This window comes from Sapajus apella, unplaced genomic scaffold (genome assembly GCF_009761245.1).
Source record: "Sapajus apella isolate SASKATOON/1434 unplaced genomic scaffold, GSC_monkey_1.0 scaffold32, whole genome shotgun sequence".
Classification (NCBI taxonomy): Eukaryota; Metazoa; Chordata; class Mammalia; order Primates; family Cebidae; genus Sapajus; species Sapajus apella.
The window spans coordinates 2,465,265-2,488,712 of record NW_022436972.1 but is presented as its reverse complement, the minus strand read 5'-3'; the positions used below and the strand labels follow the sequence as shown (position 1 = coordinate 2,488,712).

Sequence of the window (23,448 nt, the reverse complement as noted above, 5' to 3'; positions counted from 1 at the left end):
TAAACTAAAACTCTTTTCATATGTAATTCCTAAGACTGTAAACTGAAACCCTTTTCATATGTAATTCCTAAGATTGTAAACTGAGACCCTTTTCATATGTTAAGCTATAAACCTAAGATTCTTCCACGTGTAACATCTAAAGTATAAGCCTATATAAAGAAGGAACTTTCCTTTGTTAGGCGAGCTTGGCTATTACGTAAATACGCCACCTTGCTCCTGGCCAAATAAACTCCTTCCTCCAGTATTCAGTGTCTGAGAGATCCATTTCCCGTGGCCGCTCCTGCAACAATGTAAAACGTTTGCAATGCATTTAATGATCAAAGAGTCAGAGATGAGTCCTAAGTCTCCATCTCAGTTAACTGGACAGGTGATGCCACTGACTGAAACAAAGATTATCAGAGGGTATCAGATGTGTGAGGAAGATGGTAACTGATTTGTACATTTTAAGTATACAGTTTTGTGTGGTTTGGGTTATTATTATTGCTATTGTTTTTGTTTTAATACAAACAAAAGGAAGTCCTGGGTGTCAAGTTCAAGAGAAGAGGGTGGAAACGTTCAAGAGAAGAGATTTGGAAATGGTCAGCATATTTGTGGCATGACATTGACTGGGAGAGGTAGGAGCTGAGATAGGGCCTGAGGCACAGCACTGTCTGAGAAGCAAGCTCACAGAGGAAACCGAGTCGGAGCTCTCAGGGTAGCAGGAAGACAATCTGGTCATGGAACCCAAAGGGAGGAGACATTTCCAGAAGGAGGAATCTGTTTCACAGTGTCCAAAGCAACAGAGGTCAAGAAAGACAAGGCTGACATCAGGTTATGAATATCTCAAGTAGATAACACCTACTGAGGACTATTTTGGAAGCTTATTGACCAAAGTCATATGATTAGATTACATTTCCCTTCAATAATTTGTGCTGGGAGTTGTATCACATTACTCTTATCAGAGCCATTTCTACAATCATCTACTAAGCAGTAATTGGTATAACTGAGGTCTTTTCGTCACATCTTCCTTTGCCGATTTTATCAGAAGTAAACAAGCCTCTTCTTGAAACCAACAAAATCTCATAACTACTCTATTCCATTTTGGCTTTTGCCACTTGAACATGGCACTGCCCAGCACAGTATGTGTTCTTCTGAGTTCAATATGTCTATTTGTGTGTGAGACAACGACTTAAGTCTCCCATCCATACCTCTTATTGGAATACTATGGAAACCTCTCTTGAACAGCATATGACATTGTTTGGCCTTCACTTAGTTTGGGCATATCATTTATGTATTTAGTCCACTTCTTTTCTCATTAGTCTGACATCATTTATGTATGGCTGCTTGGAGCCAATGTGACCATAAGCAGAAATACAAATATAGACACTAAAATAAAATGTCAGCGCTTGGTTACAAGACAATTCCTAATATGCTAACATCAAAATTTCCAGATCATTTAAGTGAAAACATAAAATCTCAAAATCCTGCAGACCCTCTTCCCCGAAGAATACACCTTTTGATCTACATTTCAGAAACACGGCCAGAGAGATTATGTCTGGTGAATGCTCACTGCTCTTTGCACGCTAGCTTTTATTTTTTATTTTGTCTCTCAGAGTCTTTGATGGAAGAAGACTGTAGTGGGTCCCCGGGAGGGGCAACAGTAGCTGTGGGGAAATGGGGATGACAGGTCTTGGTGGTTTCCATATACTTGGTTTTGGAATTGTTTTAACTCTTTACATATATTTCCATCTTTTCTTACCAAATAAAGGGAAATTTATTTGATGATTAACTATGGTGTATTGACTTCTTTTGTGTCATCCACAGTGCCTAATACAGTGACAATTAACCATCAGTTAAGTCTGCCTTAATATATACTCAAGCACTTAATATTACTTGGAAAAAAAGGACTTGCATAATGACTGTTGTCACCATAGAGATCAGCAGGAGAACTCATTAAGAAAACCTGGCTTTCTTCTTTATGTGGAAGAGTAGGAATGCAAAGCATGGAAGTATATTGGACACTAATTATTTTTGCCCCATAAGAAAGGACATCTTCAGTCAGGTGTGGTGGCACATGCCTATAATCCCAGCACTTTGAGAGAATGAAGCAGGCAGATCACCTGAGTTCAGGAGTTCAAGATCATCCTGGCCAACATGGTGAAACCCCATCTCTACTAAAAATACAAAAATTAGCTGGGTGTGGTGGCGGGCACCTGTAATCCCGGCTCCTCAGGTGGCCGAGGCAGGAGAATTGCTTGAACCTGGGAGGCAGAGGGTTCAGTGAACGAAGATCCCACCACTGCACTCCAGCCTGGGTGGCAGAGCAAGACTCCATCTGAAAAAAAAAAAAAAAAAAGACATCTTCTAATGACATTAGAATTATCTAGTACTTAGCACAAAGTACTGCAATTTAAAATATTATGTCTTCCTTGCAAACCGCATCTTATTCATTTATTTGTGTTTGTATACCTTCTTTTCAATATCTATGCTCCATTGTTTGAAACTGTTAACAAGTGCTTCATAAATGCTGATTTGAAGAAGCTGAGAAGTAAGATTAAGTGGCAAGTCCAAGGTTACCAGCTACTAAGTAGCAATCAGGACTCAAACCTAAGACGTTTAACTCTACCTTCAGTGACATAACTGTCATTTAAGGAGTGCTGAGGAAGAGAAAGCAGCTCTGACATCCAGGTGCTGACCTGGAGCTATCTGCTGGGCCTTGGTGTTGCTAAGAGCTTTTCCGTACCATGGTGTTCTGTCCAATGAAAACAATTTCATAGAATACCGAAGTCAGACAAGGGCATTCTGTAACCACGATCAAGACAAAAACAAGACCACATCATAATTTTGTCAACACAAACAACATTTAGGCATTAACTACAAAAATGACAAATTCGTGTGACTGCTGGTTCTTTATTATTCATGGCTTAAGTCTCTGTCTAGACTTGACTCCTTCTAAATAAGACTTATTAAGATACCCAATCATGGAATTACCGCCACTTCCTGACAGCAACCAATCCAGAGTAAGGCCTTGCTTTCTTGAACTCTTCCCAAAATCACATAACATAAGCCCATAATAAATTCTAACACCTTCTTACTGAGATGCCACCGCGGTCCTCACGCACGCATTCCTCCTGGCTTCAAGAAGTAATAGCTCAATTCAGTTGCTACAAGCGTGTTCCTGGTGAGTGTGTTGAAGAGCACTGACGGCTCCCCCTATGCCCAGGGGCTATGCTGTGTATACACACTGAGGGTTTAATTATATAACCTTGTAAGACTGTTAATATCCACACTTGGCAGATAAAGATATGGAGGTTCATGAAAATTTAACGAGTTGCTTAATCCAACCCTCCGCTAACTCTGCATTGAGCACCCTCTTTCCTATACCCTCTGCGGGCGCCCACTCCCCTCTTCTGCGGGCACCGGCCCGGCGGACCGGGATCCTGCTAGGAGCTATAGCGCAAACACGTTACTTTTGCAACAGATCTTTCACGTGTTTGTATGGGAAACGATATTCGGGTTCAGAAATGCTTTGCAACTCCAGAGCTGTTGAGCCTGCGGCGCGGCCCAGCACGCAGCAGCGGTGCAGAGTGGCTGCTCGCTCGCGCAGGATCCACTCCCGGCCTCCGAGGGAGGGTGCACGATCCACTAGCCACTCTCGTGGGGCGAGTGACGTCGGGGCAGACCAATCGCCGCAGGGCACCGGCCTCAGGGCCCAATCGCAGGAGAGCCGGGAGGGACCGTGACCGCGCAGGCGGCAGCCGACCCCGCCTCCTCGGCGGCAGCGATGCTCAGCTGGCGGCTGCAGCGTCACCGCCGAGCGCTGACCGGGCCGCGGACCGACCGGCAGAGGAACCGATCGGCCGACTGCCCACCGTGCGGGAGCAGCAGCTGCCCCACGCCCCACCGCCCCGCGCCGAGGCCGAGTCCGCAGGGCCGCGGGGGAGCCGAAGGCTGCGCCGGGAACCGTGCAGGTGTCACTCTGGACGCGGAAGTGTGCTTGTCGTGGTCTGCTTTAAAATACGCCTGAGACTCCCGGACAAGCGTAATTTGGTCGAATTCGACGGGAAAGTCCCCTCCCCACCCCAGCGCCGGCCGCGTAGCCCGGGCTCCCCGCCCCCGCCGAGGTACTGTCCCCGGCGCGTCCTCTGCTGCCCCAGCGCAGAGGCTGCTCTTTAACCCGGGCGCGCGCGAGTGCAGGGCATCCGAGGCGACGGCCCCGGGCACGGCCCGACCTGCGCCCAGCCTGGCAGGAAGACTGTAATCGTGGGGTGAGTTAAAAATAAGGCCCTTCCGATTGGAAGCTGCTTTTTAAAAGGTCCCCTCCCTGTCTGTTGTTAACAGGCAGCAAAATAACAATAACAGTTGTGCAACGGTCGCTTCCCAAAAGGAACCTCATTGTTGAACTTATGAAAAACCCGCTGGCAATATACAGTGTGGGAACTGTACTGTGATCATTGGCTAATCAAGATGGGTGACAGTTTATTATTTCAGACTCAAAGGCGGCTTGAGTCCTGCAATGTCCTAATCATAAAAATGGAAAGCATGGCAGCCTCAGGTGCTACAGGGCACTCAACTCCAAAGTAAAAGTTATTCTCTGAGAAAGTGCGCACTGCCTTTTCCATTCTCTAGTTTGCTTGTTGAAACATTTACTCCACAAAATTGCTCAAACTTCCCCATCTTTGAATATCTAGGCTCTGGGATGAGACTGATGATTTTTCTCCACTTTCTCCTTCTATAGAATACAGCTACCTCCGCAGGCAATATGAAGATTTTATTTGTAGAACCTGCCATTTTACTTAGTGCATTTGCTATGACTTTGACCAGTCCACTGACAACGCAATATGTTTATCGGAGAATATGGGAAGAAACTGGCAACTACACTTTTTCATCTGATAGCAATATTTCTGAGTGTGAAAAAAACAAAAGCAGTCCAATTTTTGTATTCCAAGAGGTAAGAAATGACAATCTCCATAGAATTTAATAAAAAGGGAATGTGTACCAAGCTTTTGAGTCAGAGGACCCTGCACTCATCATCCATTGCTCTCTCTATGGCAGCCATCAAAGTCCTAAATCCCAAACGTAATGGCCTTTACTTGGATCTCATCCCATTTGAAGTTTCCTGATACCTTTCAAATCCGCCTCTTCTTCTTAAAACACTCTCCTCTGTGACACTAGCTTTTCTCCTTTCTCTCGGAAAATTTCACCACAATGTCATCTCTGTGGCTGTCTCCTTCCTTTGTCCTAAAAAAAAAAAAAGTCTGAAAATTGGAGCAGGGTGGGCTGGAATGAGCAATTTGGTGGACAGGGGTGGCTGAAACATGATGTTTCTGCCCTCTCCCTTGCTCTCTTTCTCCCCAGTCCTTTTACTGTTTCTGCATGTCCCAGCTTTCAGGGACTCTAGAAGGTGGCCCATCACTGAAGACTGTGGGCCAGTGTCTGTCACAGGTGGGGCGGAGAAGCATTTATTATTTGGTATTGTCAAGTCAGCCTTGGTTCTCATGTGATGAGGAGCAGCTCTGTGGGGACATCTGGAGTGGGAAGTTCCCACCGATGCCCTCACCAGAAATGTTTAGCCAGATATTAAGGAGCCTTTCTTCCTCTCTCTCCAGCATCCTCCCCCAATTTTTGTGTGTAAAACAGGAGGCACTTCACCATTCTCCTGGTCCCTTTGGCAGTTTTTGATAAAAGTCTACCGTTTCAAAATGCCAAGAGATAGTATCCAGATTTGGAAATGTTTTTTTCCTACAGTGCCTCAAAAACAAATCACACCTGTAAACTCTGAATTCTTCCTCTTGGGGACATTTTGTGATGGTAAAGGAGTGGCGCTGCTTCCCAGTGACAGATGAAATGAGTTCAAGGGAATTGAGTCACCTCCTGCTGGCTCTGCGAGTCTCTGTGACTGGGAAAAGAGCCTGAGAAGGAGGAAACTCAAACCGCCCCAGAGGCAAGGTTCTAGCACTTCCTGAGGTATCCGTCCACGTGTCAGGTGGGACCTTGCTGGGGTGAAGCCAGGCACTTTGGCACAACCTCTGATCTTATTCATTTCCTCATTCCCATGGGAAACGTTTTCTTGGAAGTGATTATTTCTGAGCAGCCTGGAAGACATTAAGGTTCTGGCCTAGGGTAAAGTCAAAAAAGAAGGGCCCTGGGTCTCACCTAACGGTCTTATCTCCCTTTAAGAACGGCTCCTATGTTATTCCGGGGAGTCAGAAGCTTCGCTAGGCTCAGAATTTCTTTTTATTGTGTGTTTATTCATGCATTAAACAAGTTTATCACACATTATCCTGCGGTGGTAAGGATAAGCAAAATGGTCCTGAACCAGAGAAGCCCAGAGTCTCTCTAGGTTGAGAAAAACACACATAAAAAGAGTAGAGTTTAACAAATTCTCTTTCTTTTTCTTTTTTTTTTTTTTTTTGAGATGGTGTCTTGCTGTGTTGCCCAGGCTGGATTGCAGTGGCGTGATCTCAGCTCACTACAACTTCCGCCTCCTGGGTTCAAGCGATTCTCCTGACTCAGCCTTCTGAGTAGCTGGGATTACAGGCATTCGCCACCACACCTGGGTAATTTTTGTATTTTTAATAGAGACAGGGTTTCACCATGTTGGTCAGCTGCTCTTGAACTCCTGACCTCGTGATCTGCCTGCCTTGGCCTCCCAAAATACTGGGATTCCAGGCGTGAGCCACCGTCCCTGGCCAATAAATCCTCTTAGTTTCAAAGTTGGGGTCCTAGAGCAGGGGTGCTCTTCATATTTTGGCCCTGGAGATATTTGTTAATATACATACTTGAATCCCATCCTGGAACCTCTAACACAGTGTTTTTTAACCTTGACTGCATATTGGAATCACCTGAAGAGTTTATTTTATTTTATTTATTGTGTATTTATGTATGTATGGTATTTTTTGAGACAGGGTCTCATTCTACTGCCCAGGCTGGAGTGCAGTGGTACAGTCATAGCTCGCTGCAACTTTGAACTCCTGGGCTCAAGGAATCCTCCCACCTCAGCCTCCTGAGTAGCTGGGACTACAGGCACCTGTCACTAAACTCAGCTAATTTTTAAAATTTTTTTGTAGAGACAGGGTCTTGCTATGTTTCCCAGGCTGGCCTTGAACTCCTGGTCTTAAGTGAGCCTTCTGCCTGGGCCTCTCAAAGTGTTGAGATTACAGGCGTGAGCCACCGAGCCCAGCCTTATTTTATTTTTTTAATTGACAAATAATCATTGTACATATTCATGGCATATACAGTGGCGTTTTGATACATACAATGTACAGTGATCAGATCAGGCTAATTAGCATATCTGTCATCTCAAACATCTCTCATTTCTTTGTGTTGGAAACATTCAATATCCTCCTTCTTGCCATTCGAAACTATATAATGTATTACTGTTAACTGTAGTCACCCTATGGTGCTGTAGAACACGAACTTATTCTTCCTGTCTAGCTGCAGTTTTGTAGGCTTTAACAAACCTCTCCTTATTAAGCTCATCAATTTCTGTATTGGATTCTGTGCTGTCTTTCAGCCGACCCCTAGGAGTAGGCCCCCTGGTTGCAGTGGGAGGGACCTGGGAGGAGAAGACTAGAATGTCTGGGGAAGTCTGCTGCTCTTGCCCTTTTGGAGTGAGGGGAGACAGGCCTTGGTCCAGCCAGCTTGGTGGCTTCTGCAACTGTACAGGTGGCAGGTGTTGGCCCACCTCCAGCCTGGCCCAGCTCAACCCTTACTGCCCAGAGCAGTGGTCTCATGTCAAAGATTTTTGCCAAATTTTCAAATTGATTTTTTTCATTCATTGTTTCTTAATTGGATTAATATGGAAGAGAACCTACTACTCTAGGTCCCTTCCCTTAAAATTGGTGCTCTTAGACCTCCAGGAACCAGAAACCACCCCTACCCTCACCCTGCCACCCACGCTGGAGTCGTAGCCCACTCTCTGTTTGCCCCTTTGGACAAAGGAAGATTTTTGCTTCCCAGGAGGTACCACCATCACCTTCAGTGATTCATGCAATGACTAAAAAAGGTTTAAATCTGTTTTTAAAATCAGCTTAGTATTTCCCAGTATACAAATGGCAAATGCTGGTTTTTATTTTGTTTTTTTTTTTGTGGGGGGGTGGAGTCTCACTCTGTCACTGGAGTGCAGTGGCTCAGTCTCGGCTCACTGCAACCTCTCCCTCCCGGGGTCAAGCAATTCTCCTGCCTCAGCCTCCCAAGTAGCTGGGATTACAGACACCCGCCACCACGCCTGGCTAATTTTTGTAATTTTAGTAGACACAGGGTTTCACCATGTTGGCCAAGATGGTCTCAATCTCCTGACCTTGTGATCTGCCTGCCTCGGCCTCCTAAATGCTGGGATTACAGGCATGAGCCACCACGCGCAGCCAGCATACTCTTTATATTAACTTTGGAAAATGCAGAGAAATGGCAAGCAAAAAATGTTTTAAGATCATGCAAAGTTCCTTCCATCAAATAACTAGTGTAATGATTGACACGTCTTTCAATCTGTGTGTGTATGTCGTCTGTCATTGTCATTTTGGCCCTTGGAAGTTGAGTTTATCCTACTCCTCAGGTCATGACACACTACCATCTTTATTTACTTTATATTTTTATTTATTTGAGATGGAGTCTCACTCTGTCACCCAGGCTGGAGTGCAATGGCGCAATCTTAGCTCACTGCAACCTCTGCTTTCTGGATTCAAGTAATTTTCCTGCCTCAGCCTCCGGAGTAGCTGGGACTACAGGCATGCGCCACCTTGCCGGGCTAATTTTTGTATTTTTAGTAGAGACGGGGTTTCACCATGTTGCCCAGGCTGGTCGAACTCCTAACCTCAAGTGATCCATCCACCTTGGCCTCCCAAAGTGCTGGGATTATAGGTGTGAGCCACCGCACCCGGCCTATTTTTTTTAAATTTATTTTAGAGAGAGGGTTTCGCTACGTTGCCCAGGCTGGTCTCAAATTTCTGGGCTCAAGAGATGCTCCTCAGCTTCCCACAGAGCTGGGATTACAAGCATGAGCCACCACACTCAGCCATGGCACGCTACCATCTGCATAGTGTAAGGCTCCTCTTTCAATTTTATCTTATTTTTAATTCTTTTATTTAGTAAATAAAGGAATATGTTTCTCACTAATCTATTTGTGGAGACAGAGGTTAAAAAAAAGGCAACAGCCAAGCGCTTCCTAAATAAAGGCTAATTTTTTTTGTATTTTTTGGTAGAGACAGAGTTTCACCATGTTGGTGCCAAGCTGGTCTCAAACTCCTGACCTCAAGTGATCCTCCTGCCTTGGCCTCCCAAAGTGTGAGGATTACAGGCATGAGCCACCACGGGCGGCCAAAATCTGGAACTTTTTGATCACCGTTTTGAAGCCGCAAGTGTAAATTTCCACACATAAGTTCTCAATGGAAACCGTTTTATGCACAAAATTATTTAAAATATTATATAAAATTCCCTTTGGGCTATATGTATGAGGTATATATGAAACATATATGAATTTTGTGTTTAAATGTGAGTCCCGTCCACAAGGTATCTCATTATATACATGCCAATATCCTCAAATCTGAAAAAATCCAAAATCCAAAACACTTCTGGTCTCAAACATTTCAGATAAGGGATATTCAGTCTGTACTTGTGTTGTGTACTGGACGAAAATGTAAGTAAGCTCCATTAGTCCTGCCCATGCACCAGAGATTCCCCACCCATACCCTACTGGCCACAGGGAAAAAAGCGTGCACCATGATATTTTTACGCACATTGTGTAAACTACATTGTCTTCTTTTATTTCTTTGCAGGAAGTTCAGAAAAAAGTGTCACGTTTTAATCTGCAGATGGACATAAGTGGATTAATTCCTGGTCTAGTGTCTACATTCATACTTTTGTCTATTAGTGATCACCATGGACGAAAATTCCCTATGATTTTGTCTTCCATTGGTGCTCTTGCAACCAGCGTTTGGCTCTGTTTGCTTTGCTATTTTGCCCTCCCATTCCAGCTTTTGATTGCATCTACCTTCATTGGTGCATTTTGTGGCAATTATACCACATTTTGGGGAGCTTGCTTTGCCTATATAGTTGATCAGTGTAAAGAACACAAACAGAAAACAATTCGAATAGCTATCGTTGACTTTCTGCTTGGAATTGTTACTGGTCTAACAGGACTGTCATCTGGCTATTTTATTAGAGAACTAGGTTTTTTGTGGTCCTTTCTAATTATTGCGGTGTCTCTTGCTGTTAATTTGGCCTATATTTTATTTTTTCTCGGTGATCCCGCTGAAGAGTCTTCATCTCAGAATGTTACTATGTCATGTAGTGAAGGCTTCAAAGACCTATTTTACCGAACTTACATGCTTTTTAAAAATCCTTCTGGTAAGAGACGAGTTTTGCTCTGTTTGTTACTTTTTACAATAATCACTTATTATTTTGTGGTAATTGGCATTGCCCCAATTTTTATCCTTTATGAATTGGATTCACCACTCTGCTGGAATGAAGTTTTTATAGGCTATGGATCAGCTTTGGGTAGTGCCTCTTTTTTCACTAGTTTCCTAGGAATATGGCTTTTTTCTTATTGTATGGAGGATATTCATATGGCCTTCATTGGGATTCTTACCACTATGACAGGAATGGCTATGACTGCATTTGCCAGGACAACACTGATGATGTTTTTAGGTGAGTTCCAAGTGTAGCTTTAGAACTATGTATTTGATATTCATATGAAATTAATTTGTCTGTTGGGAGAAAACTTTAATATAAAGCCCTCTATTTAAGCCATTCTAGTTCAATTAAAGGGAAATAGCTAGTTTGCCAGGAGTCAATAAGCTGAAAACTAAATTGCTTTAAAAATTTAATTCACTAGGCCATGGACGGTGGCTCATGCCTGTAATCCCAGCACTTTGGGAGGCTGAGGCAAGTGAATCACCTGAGGTCAGGAGTTCGAGACCAGCCTGACCAAAATGGCAAAACCCCATCTCTACTAAAAAAAAAATACAAAATTAGCTGGGCGTGGTGGTGCATGCCTGTAATCCCAGCTACTGGGGAGGCTGAGGCAGGAGAATCGCTTGAACCTGGGAGGTGGAGGCTGCAGTGAGCCGAGATCACACATTGCACTCCAGCCTGGGAAAGAAGAGTGAAACTCTGTCTCAAAATAAATATGTAAATAAATAAATTTAATTCACTGAATAACCACAATTTCCCAGATTTGCATATTTGCCACAAAATTGTTTTGAAAAACGTTCTTCTTATGAATGAGTTCTTCAGTATAGCTTTCATTAAAGTGAACATTTCTTAAAATGCTGTTAAGAAGACAACTTTCCGTAAAAATATTTAGGACAATGCTATAAAGTATACTGAAAGTATTTATAAGAAAAAACTATATCAATTTAATATATTCAAGAAGGAATTTTTTAAAGACAGGTTTTGCAAATTGATCTTTCAGCAAATCGACCATTTCATGAACTGGTTTTTGATGAATTGCTGGTTGGCAAATTAGACTGCTTCCTTAGCAATCTACCTCATAACTGTTTTTGCAGGGTTCGAATGAGATACTGCATTGGAAAAGGCTATGTAACTATAAAATGAGACTCTGGGAAAGGTCCAGTTTACCCTTTACTCTAATAAAAGTGTTAACCCCTTGCTATCTCTCAGGGAAGCAGTGTGACCAAACAGAACTGGGCCTAACTTCCCTCTAGAGTACTAGATGATCTTGGGCATGTTACTGAACTACTCTAAGCCCTCATTTTCTCATCTGTAAAATGGGCGATTGTACATTTACCTAATTTACTACCTAATTGTACTACCTAATTTAGAGGGTTACAATGAATGTTAGGTAGGTGTCAAGCACTCACTTAGCACAATGCCTACCATTCAATAATGGCCAGTTTTTCTCCCCGTCTCCCTGAGAGCTGCCAAGGCTAAGTAAGTTAATCTATGTGAAAACACTTTGATAACTTATCTGCTGATGCCATATATAACTGTTTTATGATGTAATTAAAAGCACTACTGACTATTAAGGGTCCTAATTGAAGACCAGGGGTAATTTATGCTTATAAACTTACTCCACCATAAAGATGAACAGGCAAGATGATAACCAGTTTACCAATAAATGCATCAATATAACAAAGGCATGCTAACACTACGAGTGCCAAGTCTGAAAAAGCACAAACAAAAACAAATTAGGTTAATACATAGTTAAGAAAAATAAGCAGATCAGTCTTAATTGGCAGATTATATAAATGGATCTAGACCTAAAAATTACATGGACTCTTGTTCTTTGTACTGGAGTAAGAATTTTAGAGTAAAGTAACCTTAAACTGACCTGTCCATAGTCTACTTTAATTCATCAGACAGAATTCTACAATTCATTAATTCAGTTTTTAGGTGCAATGAGTTAGGATGCTTGTAGAAAAGGAAATATTTAGACAGAGTGAAAGTGTTTCCCATTTTAAACTGGCCGTTAGCTTTCAGAATGAGCCAGTGATTTTGAATCCGTTCTCCCGCAGCCAGGGTGCCGTTCCTATTCATTATCGTGCCGTTCTCTGTTCTGCGGTCCATGTTGTCAAAAGTGGTTCATTCTTCTGAACAAGGTAAGTTTAATTTATTTAAGAACTATCATGAATCTACCATCTGTACCAACTCAAGTCTGTGTACAATCAATGTTTAATGCTTCAGAATAATCTACAGCCCTTTTAATGCCTGGATCTCCTTTTGAGTAAAGTGGTAAGCTTTAGGAAAAGGCTTACACTCTTGCAAGGGAGCCCCTGCCTAGGGCCTGGTACTTTAGACAGCTCGCTTGGCTCTGGCTCTGCCCCACCCCAGGAAGAAAGGAGACCTCAGGGCCAAGTGGGAGATGCCTGCTGGGAGCTTACCATGTCTCCTTCCTTCTAGACTGCACTCTGCCCACCTGGGTCCCTGCAGTTCCCAGCCCAGACAGCTCTGGGCTCATGTCCAGTGAGGGTCTGGATGATCCTCTTCCTCAGCCACCTTCTCCTGAGGGTGGACTGTGCCCAGTGTGCTCACCTGTAGACCAAGGAAGAAGCCAAGGGACGACTCCTTAAAGAGGGTCTGGCCGGACCGTGGAATCGCAGGGTGCTCCTCTACACCCACATGCAAATGACCCTTTCTGAGAGGGTGGTGCAAGGGATAGAGCAGAATGGGGGTGGGCTCCAGCTGGGCACCAAGGCTGAGGGTCAGCTCACCCTGGGCCACCCTGTCCTATATGGAACTCTGAAAACATCTGAGAATCCTACGCGTGTGCTAGCTTCTAGATCATTCATTAAAAAGAGATATTTTTCACAGTAGGAAGGCAGAATATATTTTAGTTAATAGCTTGTTAGCCAGATTTCAAATAACTGACAACTTTTAAATGCTTAAATCCTTAGATTATAATATATAAGCCTCTAATGATGTTCTTACACTGGCCTCTACAAATGTCACAGCTGGGCCTGACCCAGAGTCCTGGCAGAAAGGCGGGTCCCACTCAGCTGGTTCCATCAAGAGTCTTTCATGAAGGCCATTATAGAGAGTGGGCATCGTCAAGGCAGCCAGAGAGATGCCCCAGATAGGATGCAGAGAAGAAACACTATAGCCCCTCTCCTCCTTCATCCTTTTAACCAAGTGCAGCAGGAACTCGGGCCAGCAAGAAAGTCCAAGTCATACAATCTGGGGTCAGCCTCTCACGCACAGAGCAGGGCACACAAAGTCAAACAGTTGAAGGGGCGGGCAGGGTGGGCAGAGAATAACCAGGATGCAGCAAAGACAAAAATTGGATTTCCAGTGAGAACTAGTTACTAGTTAGATATGAGGCATATGGGGTTGTCCTCCTTCCCTTTTGTATCATCTGAATCTTATTAGACATTGGCACATCCTTTAATGTCAGTTCTTAGCCCGGTGCTGTGAGTGTACTTATTTGATTACTTATGAATAATTCATAATTATGCTATTGTATTTATATCAGTTTAGTCAACACTGGAGAAAACTACATAATTCAGTAAATTTTCAAATATGTTTCTTATCTTTTTCTTTTTTTTTTTTTTTTGAGACAGAGTTTTGCTCTTGTTGCCCAGGCTGGGGTGCAGTGGTATGATCTAGGCTCACTGCAACCTCTGCCTCCTGGGTCCAAGCAATTCTCCTGCCTCAGCCTCGTGAGTAGCTGGGATTACAGGTGCCTGCCACCACACTCGGCTAATTTTTGAATTTTTAGTAGAGATGGGGTTTCACCATGTTGGCCATGCTGGTCTTGAACTCCTGACCTCAGGTGATCTCCCCCACCTCAGCCTCCCAAAGTGCTGGGATTACAGTCGTGAGGCACTGCGCCCAGTCTCTTATTTTTCACTCATAAGATGTAGTTATGTATTCACACAGCTGTGTATAAATGATGTGATGATGATTACCTTGAAAACTGCTACAGAATAGAAAAATGTATGTAAACTATGTACAAATCTATCTGCTTCTTTGGATTAGGCAATAGTTTCTTAGCTATGACACCAAAAGCATAACCACCAAGAAAAAATTGACAGATTAGACTTCATCCAAAAACTTCATTCAAAGTTTGTCCTTTGAAAAATTTTGTGCTTCAAAGGATAACACCAAGAAAGTGAGGCCAGGCGCGGAGGCTCACACCTATAATCCCAGCACTTTGGGAGGCCAAGGTGGGGGAGATCACCTGAGGTCAGGAGTTCGAGACCAGCCTGGGCAACAGGGTGAAACCCCGTCTCTACTAAAAATTTTAAAAAAAGGGAAGAAAGAAAGAAAGTGAAACATCAACCGACAACCCACAGAATGGGAGAAGATATTTGCAAATTATATTTGTCTGATCAGGAACTCATAGCCAGCATATTTAAGAACTCTTAAAATTCAACAACAAAAAGGCAACTCAATTTAAAAATGGGCAAAGGATTTGAACAGAAGCTGTACAAATGACCAATAAGCACATGAAAATCCTCAATATCATTAGCCATCAGCAAAATGCAAAGCAAAACCACTGAGTGAGACCCACTGGCCAAAATAAAATAGGCCATAGCAAGTGTTGATGAGGATGTGGAGAAATTGGAGCCCTCATACACTGCTAGTGGGAACGTAAAATGGTGCAGCTGCCATGCAAAGCAGTTTGGCAGTTCCTCAGAAAGTTAGTTACCTTATGATTCAGCAATCCCTCCCCTACTTACACACCATGAGAAGTGAAAGCATATGTCCGCACAAAATCTTGTTCATGCCAGCCTTATTCACAGCAGCAAAAAAGTGACGCCTACGCAAATGTTCATGAACTGACAAATGGGTAAACAAAATGTGGTTTATCCATCCAGCGAACTGTTCTTCCGCAATAAAAAGAAATATCGTTGTTACATGCTATAACATGGATGAACTATGAAATGATTATGCCAAGTTTAAGAAGCTAGTCACAAAAAGTCATATATTGTCATATAAATATGATTCTGTTTACATGAAATATTCAGAATAGGCAAATCCATAGAGACAGAAATTAAATTAGGCCTTGACTGGGGCTGGGGAAGGGGAATGAGTACTTATTTGTATAGAGTTTCTTTTTGGGGTGATGAAAATGTTCCACAGGTAGTGGAGATGGTTGCAAAACTCTGTAATATACTAAGAACCACTGAATTGTAGACTTTAAATTGTGGGATATTAATTATAGCTCAATAAAGCTGTTGGGAAAAAATTTACCTGCTTTGACTTAGACCAAAAATAGAATTGTCAAGATGTATAGTTTATTTTTGTTTACATTTGGTTTAGTTTATAAAGGCTTTTACAAAGTCAGCTCTGCCAGCTGTGGTGGCTCACACCTATAATCCCAGCACTTTGGGAAGCCATGGTGGGAGGATCACTGAGGCCAGGAGTTCAAGAGCAGCTTGGGAGACAGAGGGAGACTCTATCTCTACAAAAAATAAAAATAAAAAGATCATATCATACTGTTAAATACAGTAATATTTTTAAATGTTTAGTGTACCTTTTAGCAGTTCTTTATCAGAATTACAGTAACTGTGAATTATGACTTCATTATTCCAGGATATTTAAATTACTTTGTTGTTAAATGCAAGCTAAATCATCTTTTTGGTGTCAACATTTCTGTAACTAAATGTATTCCCATCCTTCACCATTATTTAAATTGGCAATTTTTGTGAAAATATTATACACTTTAAATATTCAAAGGAGTGGGGAAATACTGCCAAAGTTTTCAGATGCCTGTCATTATTTCTATTATCTTAAATAAGAAAGGTGAGAAAATGGAATTCTGGTAATTATTTTGAAATCTCTGTGCTCTGCACCACTGTGAACTCAGAGATGAAGCTGCCTTCGACTATTTTACTTGGGCATTATAAATTGGGATACAATAAAACAGACTTGATTTTTGAGGTCTATGGGATTTAAAAAGAAGAAACAGGACTTAAAAGATAAATTCAGTTGTTCTTATCCTTCAATCCTATTTTATATCTGGCAACTTATTAAACAAGTTGAAATGCTCAGAGAAGCTGAGCAACGAGCTAAAGCTACTTCATAATAGTATGGTTCCATCAGAACAAATGGTGCACTGTCTGACCTATTTCCCGTCAAGAATAGATGAAAACCCTTACATAATAGAACCGGTACTGTGCAGCCTGTTTCCCATAGCACTATTCCTGGCTGTGGCAAGAGATCAGAAATAAAATAAAATAATGTAGTCAGACAAGTAGAAGAACGTCCTTCCAATTAAACTGACTTAATGTATTATCATAAATCATGGAGGCAGTAAGTCTGCATGCTACTTGGTGACTGGTAAATGGGATCCTGAGTTAAGCTTTTATTCATTCATTTGACAAATATTTATTAAATGTCTGCCATGCACAAGGACAGCTGAGCCCTGGGGATAGAGCTGTGAGCAAGGCAGATGTGCAAGGCAGAGCGACAAAGCTTTCATTTTAGTCAAAAGAAGACACGTAAGTGAGCACACAGTATTTCGCAGAGATAGGTGTATGTTTTATGAATGTATGCCCTATCATTCAATGAATAATTTGAAGCAAGATATGAGAATATGTACAACAAAATGAAAAAGTTTAAATGGCCGGGCGCGGTGGCTCACGCCTGTAATCCCAGCACTTTGGGAGGCCGAGGCGGGTGGATCACGAGGTCAAGAGATCGAGACCATCCTGGTCAACATGGTGAAACCCCGTCTCTACTAAAAATACAAAACATTAGCTGGGCATGGTGGTGCGTGCCTGTAATCCCAGCTACTCAGGAGGCTGAGGCAGGAGAATTGCCTGAACCCAGGAGGCGGAGGTTGCGGTGAGCCGAGATCGCGCCATTGCACTCCAGCCTGGGTAACAAGAGCGAAACTCCGTCTCAAAAAAAAAAAAAAAAAAAGTTTAAATATAAAAATCAATACACAGTCTAAAAGATCAAAACCATGGGGAAAATTAGAATGTAAACAAAAACCATATCTAATTTTGAGAGGTAACCCTCAAACTTGGCCTTTCCTTCCTATCAGTCCAGGCAAACACAATTATTTACACGATTTGTATTGTCAATAAGAAAAATGCGTTACAGTTTATCATGGAAAAATAAACTTGGCAAAGTAGGGAACAAGCTCAGTGGCTTGGTGACGAAGGCTGCAGAAGCTTTCTGACACCGAGAAAGCCAGGTCAATCTGACTGAAAATGGTCACGAAATTTTATTCAATCTGGTGATGCAAAATTTGACAAAGAGGAAGAAAAGCACATGAAGATGGCCAGCCCGTCTTTTGGAGGTTTAACTCTTCAGTTGACATTGTCTTGGCTTCCAGACACAACTAAACATCAGTAGAATAATGTCTGTTTCTCTCTGATTGTGAGCTTTTACTGACCATGCAGTCATTTTAGACTTTATGAACGATGCTGAGTGGCCTACCTACCCTTGACCAAATTTGGTGTATAGCAAGTGACCGTAGCAGAATTCCCACTCTTCATCTTGTAAGGCACCTTAAGGCAGAGGCAGTTGCAAGCAGTAAGGTGGAAATGTATGTTTTAAAGAGTCACTTAATATTAAACTGTGGCATAAACCTTCACTAGTGCACAGGATGGTTGATTTCATGTGTCAAACATGCAAAATCTAGGGGTGATGGAATTTTTTGGTCACTTCGAAGAGAGGGATAAAATTCCAATTGCAGAATGTATGGTAAGAATCTCCTCTCTGCCTGCAGCTGTCACTCTTGCCAGACTGAGGAGCATATAAGGTTTTCTTTACCTTTCAAAAGGCTCTTGCAGGAAGCAGTGCTTGTTCAGAGCCATCCTGCGCTTTCAGGTGTCACACACAGATTAGCACAGGGATAGAGGGTGGGAGACAGCATCTTGAAGAGCAGGGGTAGGTGTGGCTTTGCCTGGAGCTGTGGCAGAGAGGGGAGACAGGCAGTTTTCAAATGAGTCAGCTGCAGTGTCTTTTCAGCTTTGTCCTGCGGACACTGGAACTTGGCTATTTGGAGTTTTCAACCTCTCTCACGTCGGATCCAAGGAGAATCTTTCCCTTCGTTTCCTCAGCTGTAGAATGGGCTGCTGACTTCTCAGGGATTTTGGGGGAATCACTTTCATTTCATTCACCAATGTTTACTGTTTTCCATGAATAACGATAGTCTCCATTAGTTTGCGTTTGTTGTTTTGTGATTCTGCCTTTTTTTTTCTCCCTCTATATCCCTACCCCAAACAGGTACCCTGTTTGCTTGTATTGCTTTCTTAGAAACACTTGGAGGAGTCACTGCGGTTTCTACTTTCAATGGAATTTACTCAGCCACTGTTGCTTGGTACCCTGGCTTCCCTTTCCTGCTGTCTGCTGGTCTGTTACTACTTCCAGCAATCAGTCTGTGGTATGTCATGATTTCTAATCATTTTATCAAAGGGCATAGGGATTCAGTGAATTCCCTAACCTCACCAGTAAAATCACATAGATCTGTTGAAATTTTGCCTCAGAATGTGCTTTTCTCAAGAACTTTCAGACATGAAGCGCTCACTTCAGCAGCACATATACAGAATGGGAACAATACAGTGAAGATTAGCATGCTCCCCGTGCAAGGATGACAAGAAAATTCATGAAGCACTTCATATTTTAATAAAATAAATTTTTTAATTTAAAAAAAAAAAAAAGAGAGCCAGTCATGGTGGTGTATGCCTAAAGTCCCAGCTAGTCAGGAGACTGAGGTGGGAAGCTCATTTTGAGCCCAGGTGTCTAAGACCAGCCTGGACCACATTGCAAGACCCCCATCTCATTAAAATAAACAAATAAAATAAATAGATGTAAAAGCATATGTCAATAATCTTGGGAGACTTAGGAAGAACAAGAGTGACATGAATGAAGAATTAAAAGAAAGATTGTGTTCGTTATAACTCCCCGCCTTCAGACCACTGATTAAATCAGTATCTAAGATTAGAGATGTATACCTTCAAACTATGATTTCCCAGAGTGCAGTATCCCCTGATGGTCAAAAGGAGATTGATTTTCACACGGATTCTTGTATAAATGACAAAAGCAGATAGGATATGCTGACTATAGGGTTCTCTTTCCAGAGCGGACTTGTTTAATGGCTTTGTCTTGTTTTAATGACATGTTTAAACTTTAATGTTTAAATGTTTAAATAAATATTCAAATTAAAGAAGCACAAAATCCCATTTATGAATAGTACATATAATGAAGAGATAGAAGCATAAAGATAAAAGCAATATGTATGCCTTTTTTCTTTCTATTTGACAAAAAATGTGAGCCAACTAGATGAGTGATTGCTGAGATGTCCAAGCAAATTTATCTGATGCATTAATCTGTTTCCACTGAGCTCTATTTCATGTGGTGATAGCATAGCATGGTGGCTGCCAGTGTGACACAATGACGGGAATCAAGGCAAAGGGGGCACAAGAAGCCAGGCCTTCTCTGCTTTCTCCTAAGCACTTTGGGGTGAGGCTCTGAGTTAGGGAGGAAGGTACCTATAAACACAGGTGTTAAGCATCCTGCCAACATGACAAACTCCTTAAAGGGCTGGCTCAGTCTTATAGTAGGAGCTTGGTACTTACTGTCTTATTGAATTCTGATACCTACATCTGTGTCAGAGAACAACAGTATTTGCAGTTCCTCTAATTTTGATGAAAAGTTATTTATACGAGTTATCTTTTTTAAAAAGAGACTATTTAGCTGTTGAATTAACTACATTACAAATACATACTGTGCGGGTGAGCACAGATGAGACAATTGATCTTATACATTGTTGATAATAGTGCTTCTTGGGCTATATCATAAAGCGATTCATGAATGTATCAAAAGCTTTTTCTTTAAAGTTCGTAGTGATTGATCCACCAATTCCTTTTAGAAACATACTCTAAAGAAATCATCACTGTTATCAAAAATTGATATATAAAAACATTAATTACAACAAAAAATTTTAAATGACCAAACTGTCCAACAGTAGGAAAATGTTTAAGTAAATGATGGTACAGCATAAAAAATGACTTAATTAATAAGAGCTGTAGCCAGGCACGGTGGCTCATGCCTGTAATCCCAACACTTTGGGAGGCTGAGGCAGGAGGATTGCTTGAGGCCAGGAGTTCAAGACAAATCTGGGCAACATAGCGAGACCCTCATATTTACAAAAAAAAGATTTTTTTTTTCCAACAGAGTCTCACTCTATCGCCCAGGCTGAGTGCAGTGGTGCGATCTTGGCTCACTGCAACCTCCACTTCCCAGGTTCAAGCCATTCTCCTGCCTCAGCCTCCCAAGTAGCTGGGACTATAGGCGTGCACCACCACCTGGCTAATATATATATATATATATTTTTTTTTTTTTGAGATGGAGTTTCGCTCTTGTTACCCAGGCTGGAGTGCAATGGCGCGATCTCGGCTCACCGCAACCTCCGCCTCCTGGGTTCAGGCAATTCTCCTGCCTCAGCCTCCTGAAGAGCTGGGACTACAGGCACGCGCCACCATGCCCAGCTGATTTTTTGTAGTTTTAGTAGAGACGGGGTTTCACCATGTTGACCAGGATGGTCTTGATCTCTTGACCTCGTGATCCACCCGCCTCAGCCTCCCAAAGTGCTGGGATTACAGGTGTGATAATTTTTTATTTTTAGTAGAGATGGGGTTTCACCATGTTGGCCAGGCTGGTCTGGAACTCCTGACCTCAGGTCATCTGCCTGCCTGAGCCTCCCAATGTGCTGGGATGACAGGCGTGAGCCAACGTGCCTGGCCAAAGAAAAAAAAAAGATTTTTTTTTTTTAATTAGGAAAATAAAATTTAAATGAATGAAAATAATTGCATACATGGTGTATAGAATAATGGATAATTCTAATTTTATTCTTCATATATTTATAAATTCTATTAACAGATAGATAAAAGGCAATTGTCCTTTTAATAATGAGGTGAATGTAGATGGGCTCCTGAGATTCTTTTTATCCCTATACTGCTTAATATTTTAAAAATCAGAATTACATGCTTTGTTACCTCCAAATGTCCGTGCTTCCGAGCTTCAGTTATAGCTATTCAACAGGAACTTCAGTAATGACTTTAGTGATAACTATTTTATGTGGACTACGCAGAGTTAACAATGGGACAGATGGGATATCTTAGGGGTCTAGAAGAGAAAAAAATCATGTAGTTTTAAAATTATTTTCAGAGCACCATGCATGAGTCAGCTGGATTCAAAATGCCAGGATACTCCTCCTGATAATTTGCCATAATTCATTAAAAGCGATGTAACTGGGAAAAAAGTTGGAAAACAGATTACTCATTTAGATATTGTCTTAATCTCAATTTTAAAATCTCTGGTTTGCTTTTACAGTGTTGTCAAGTGTACCAGCTGGAATGAGGGAAGCTATGAACTTCTTATACAAGAAGAATCCAGTGAAGATGCTTCAGACAGATGACTGTGATTTAAACAAACAAAAAAAATATATTAATGCACATATTATATACTATGATTTCTGAAGACTGTAAATGAATTCCACAATCAATGCTTCATTGATAACCAATTTTACATATCCTTTCTTCTAAACTGAACAGTCAGAGAGACAGCTCCTGGCTTTAGCTTCTTATGGTACCATGCACTTTGAACACTTTGTACATATCATGCAATATACTTGCAATACACAAAACAAATCTCAAGTATTCCTCACTTTTGAACTTAGAAGAGGAACATTAAAACTTAAGGGTGTAAGGAGGGATCAAGAAACTTGATAAGTCAAAAGCAATAATCTCTCTGACATATTCCAGGCTCTCACACTGAGGCCAAAGAGAAAACTCTTTACCTCAGTTTCTTTATCAGCAGAATGGGTTTCTGGCCTCTCTCAGGGATTTTGAAGGCATAATGAAAATTATGATGAATCACTCATTGGTAGGAAACTAATGATGTAAGTTTCAAATATGTATAATTTTACCTATACTTGGTAATGCTTTGTTTTCTAGAGCCTATTAAGCTGCTATTGATAGTCAGAGCTTATATAATGTGACTTCTGAAGACTATACATGAAATCCACAATCAGTGTTTCATTGATACAAAATCCTTAAAAGGGAGGCACTTTAAAGAATGTGTATTTTTTACTTTTCTTAATATGTTTCATCAGTGACAGGAGCGATAATATTTCTATATGTAATGGGTACTTGGGGAAAAATGGATTATAAATAAAATTGCTCTAACGAAGTTAAAAAACTGAATGAACAGCTAATAGTGGTATCAAGTAATTAATGTTTGGGGCCAACACTTGTCCCTTGTGTCAGTAAAGGGATATTTGCATTCCATGATCCCCGGCTGAGAATTCTACCTCTAGTCTTTCTTATGCAGCTGTTGTCCATCCTTGTTCAATTAGAAATACTGATGAGGGCATTTTAAAAACACCGATCTTGTACTCTTTAAATGTGAATCCTTCAGTGGCTGTCACTGCTAGGAAAATGATCAAACAAGCAAGCCACCCATGATTTGACCCCTTCCCATCTCATTTCTTACTGCCATACACTCATCCTGAGGTCCACCTTGGTCTCTAAAAACACCATGTGGTCTCATGCCTCCGTGTCTTTTCACACGCTGTTCCATTTGCTCTTCCTCCCACATTACATTGAAACTTTCAGGTCTCAGCCAGAACATTGCTTCTTCCGCATAGCAGGCTTCTTGGCATCCCTCCTTACCCGCAAGTCCCTGCAGGGCTTCTGTGGCTCTCTGTGTGTACTTCAGTCCCAGCATTTCCCATCCACTTGCAATTGTTTGTTTCTGCTACCTGGCAAGCTTTGATTACTCATTATATCCTCAATAAATGTTCGTTGAGCTAAACTAAATGACTACAACATTTTATTTTTACTTGTAAAAATCATTTAAAGCTATATATTCAAAGCCTTATGAGAGTAACCACTGTTATGCCAATCATTTAGCCAACCTTGCAAACAAATTGAAAAATATGCCAGCTTATACACTATAAAATTGATTTACGGTATTTTCATAGGTCCTTTAATACTTCCCATTTCCTAAGTTACCATAAATAATAACACAAATGCCCTAAAGTGCAACTAAATG

General features: G+C 41.7%; 1 protein-coding gene and 1 non-coding gene across 2 annotated transcripts; both read left to right on the top strand.

The window, feature by feature from the left end:
• Window positions 1-3,715: 3,715 nt before the first annotated feature.
• SLC46A3 (solute carrier family 46 member 3) lies at window positions 3,716-23,208 on the top strand. The gene is made up of 6 exons (XM_032294398.1): window positions 3,716-4,247; window positions 4,718-4,930; window positions 9,753-10,623; window positions 12,453-12,536; window positions 18,619-18,775; window positions 21,727-23,208. Exons 2-6 carry the CDS (start codon window positions 4,742-4,744, stop codon window positions 21,809-21,811), a joined length of 1,386 nt encoding a protein of 461 aa, XP_032150289.1. The 5' UTR covers window positions 3,716-4,247; window positions 4,718-4,741; the 3' UTR covers window positions 21,812-23,208.
• Window positions 18,912-19,017, top strand: LOC116562567. The gene has a single exon (XR_004274019.1). It is a non-coding gene; the product is annotated as a U6 spliceosomal RNA (small nuclear RNA).
• Window positions 23,209-23,448: the final 240 nt, after the last annotated feature.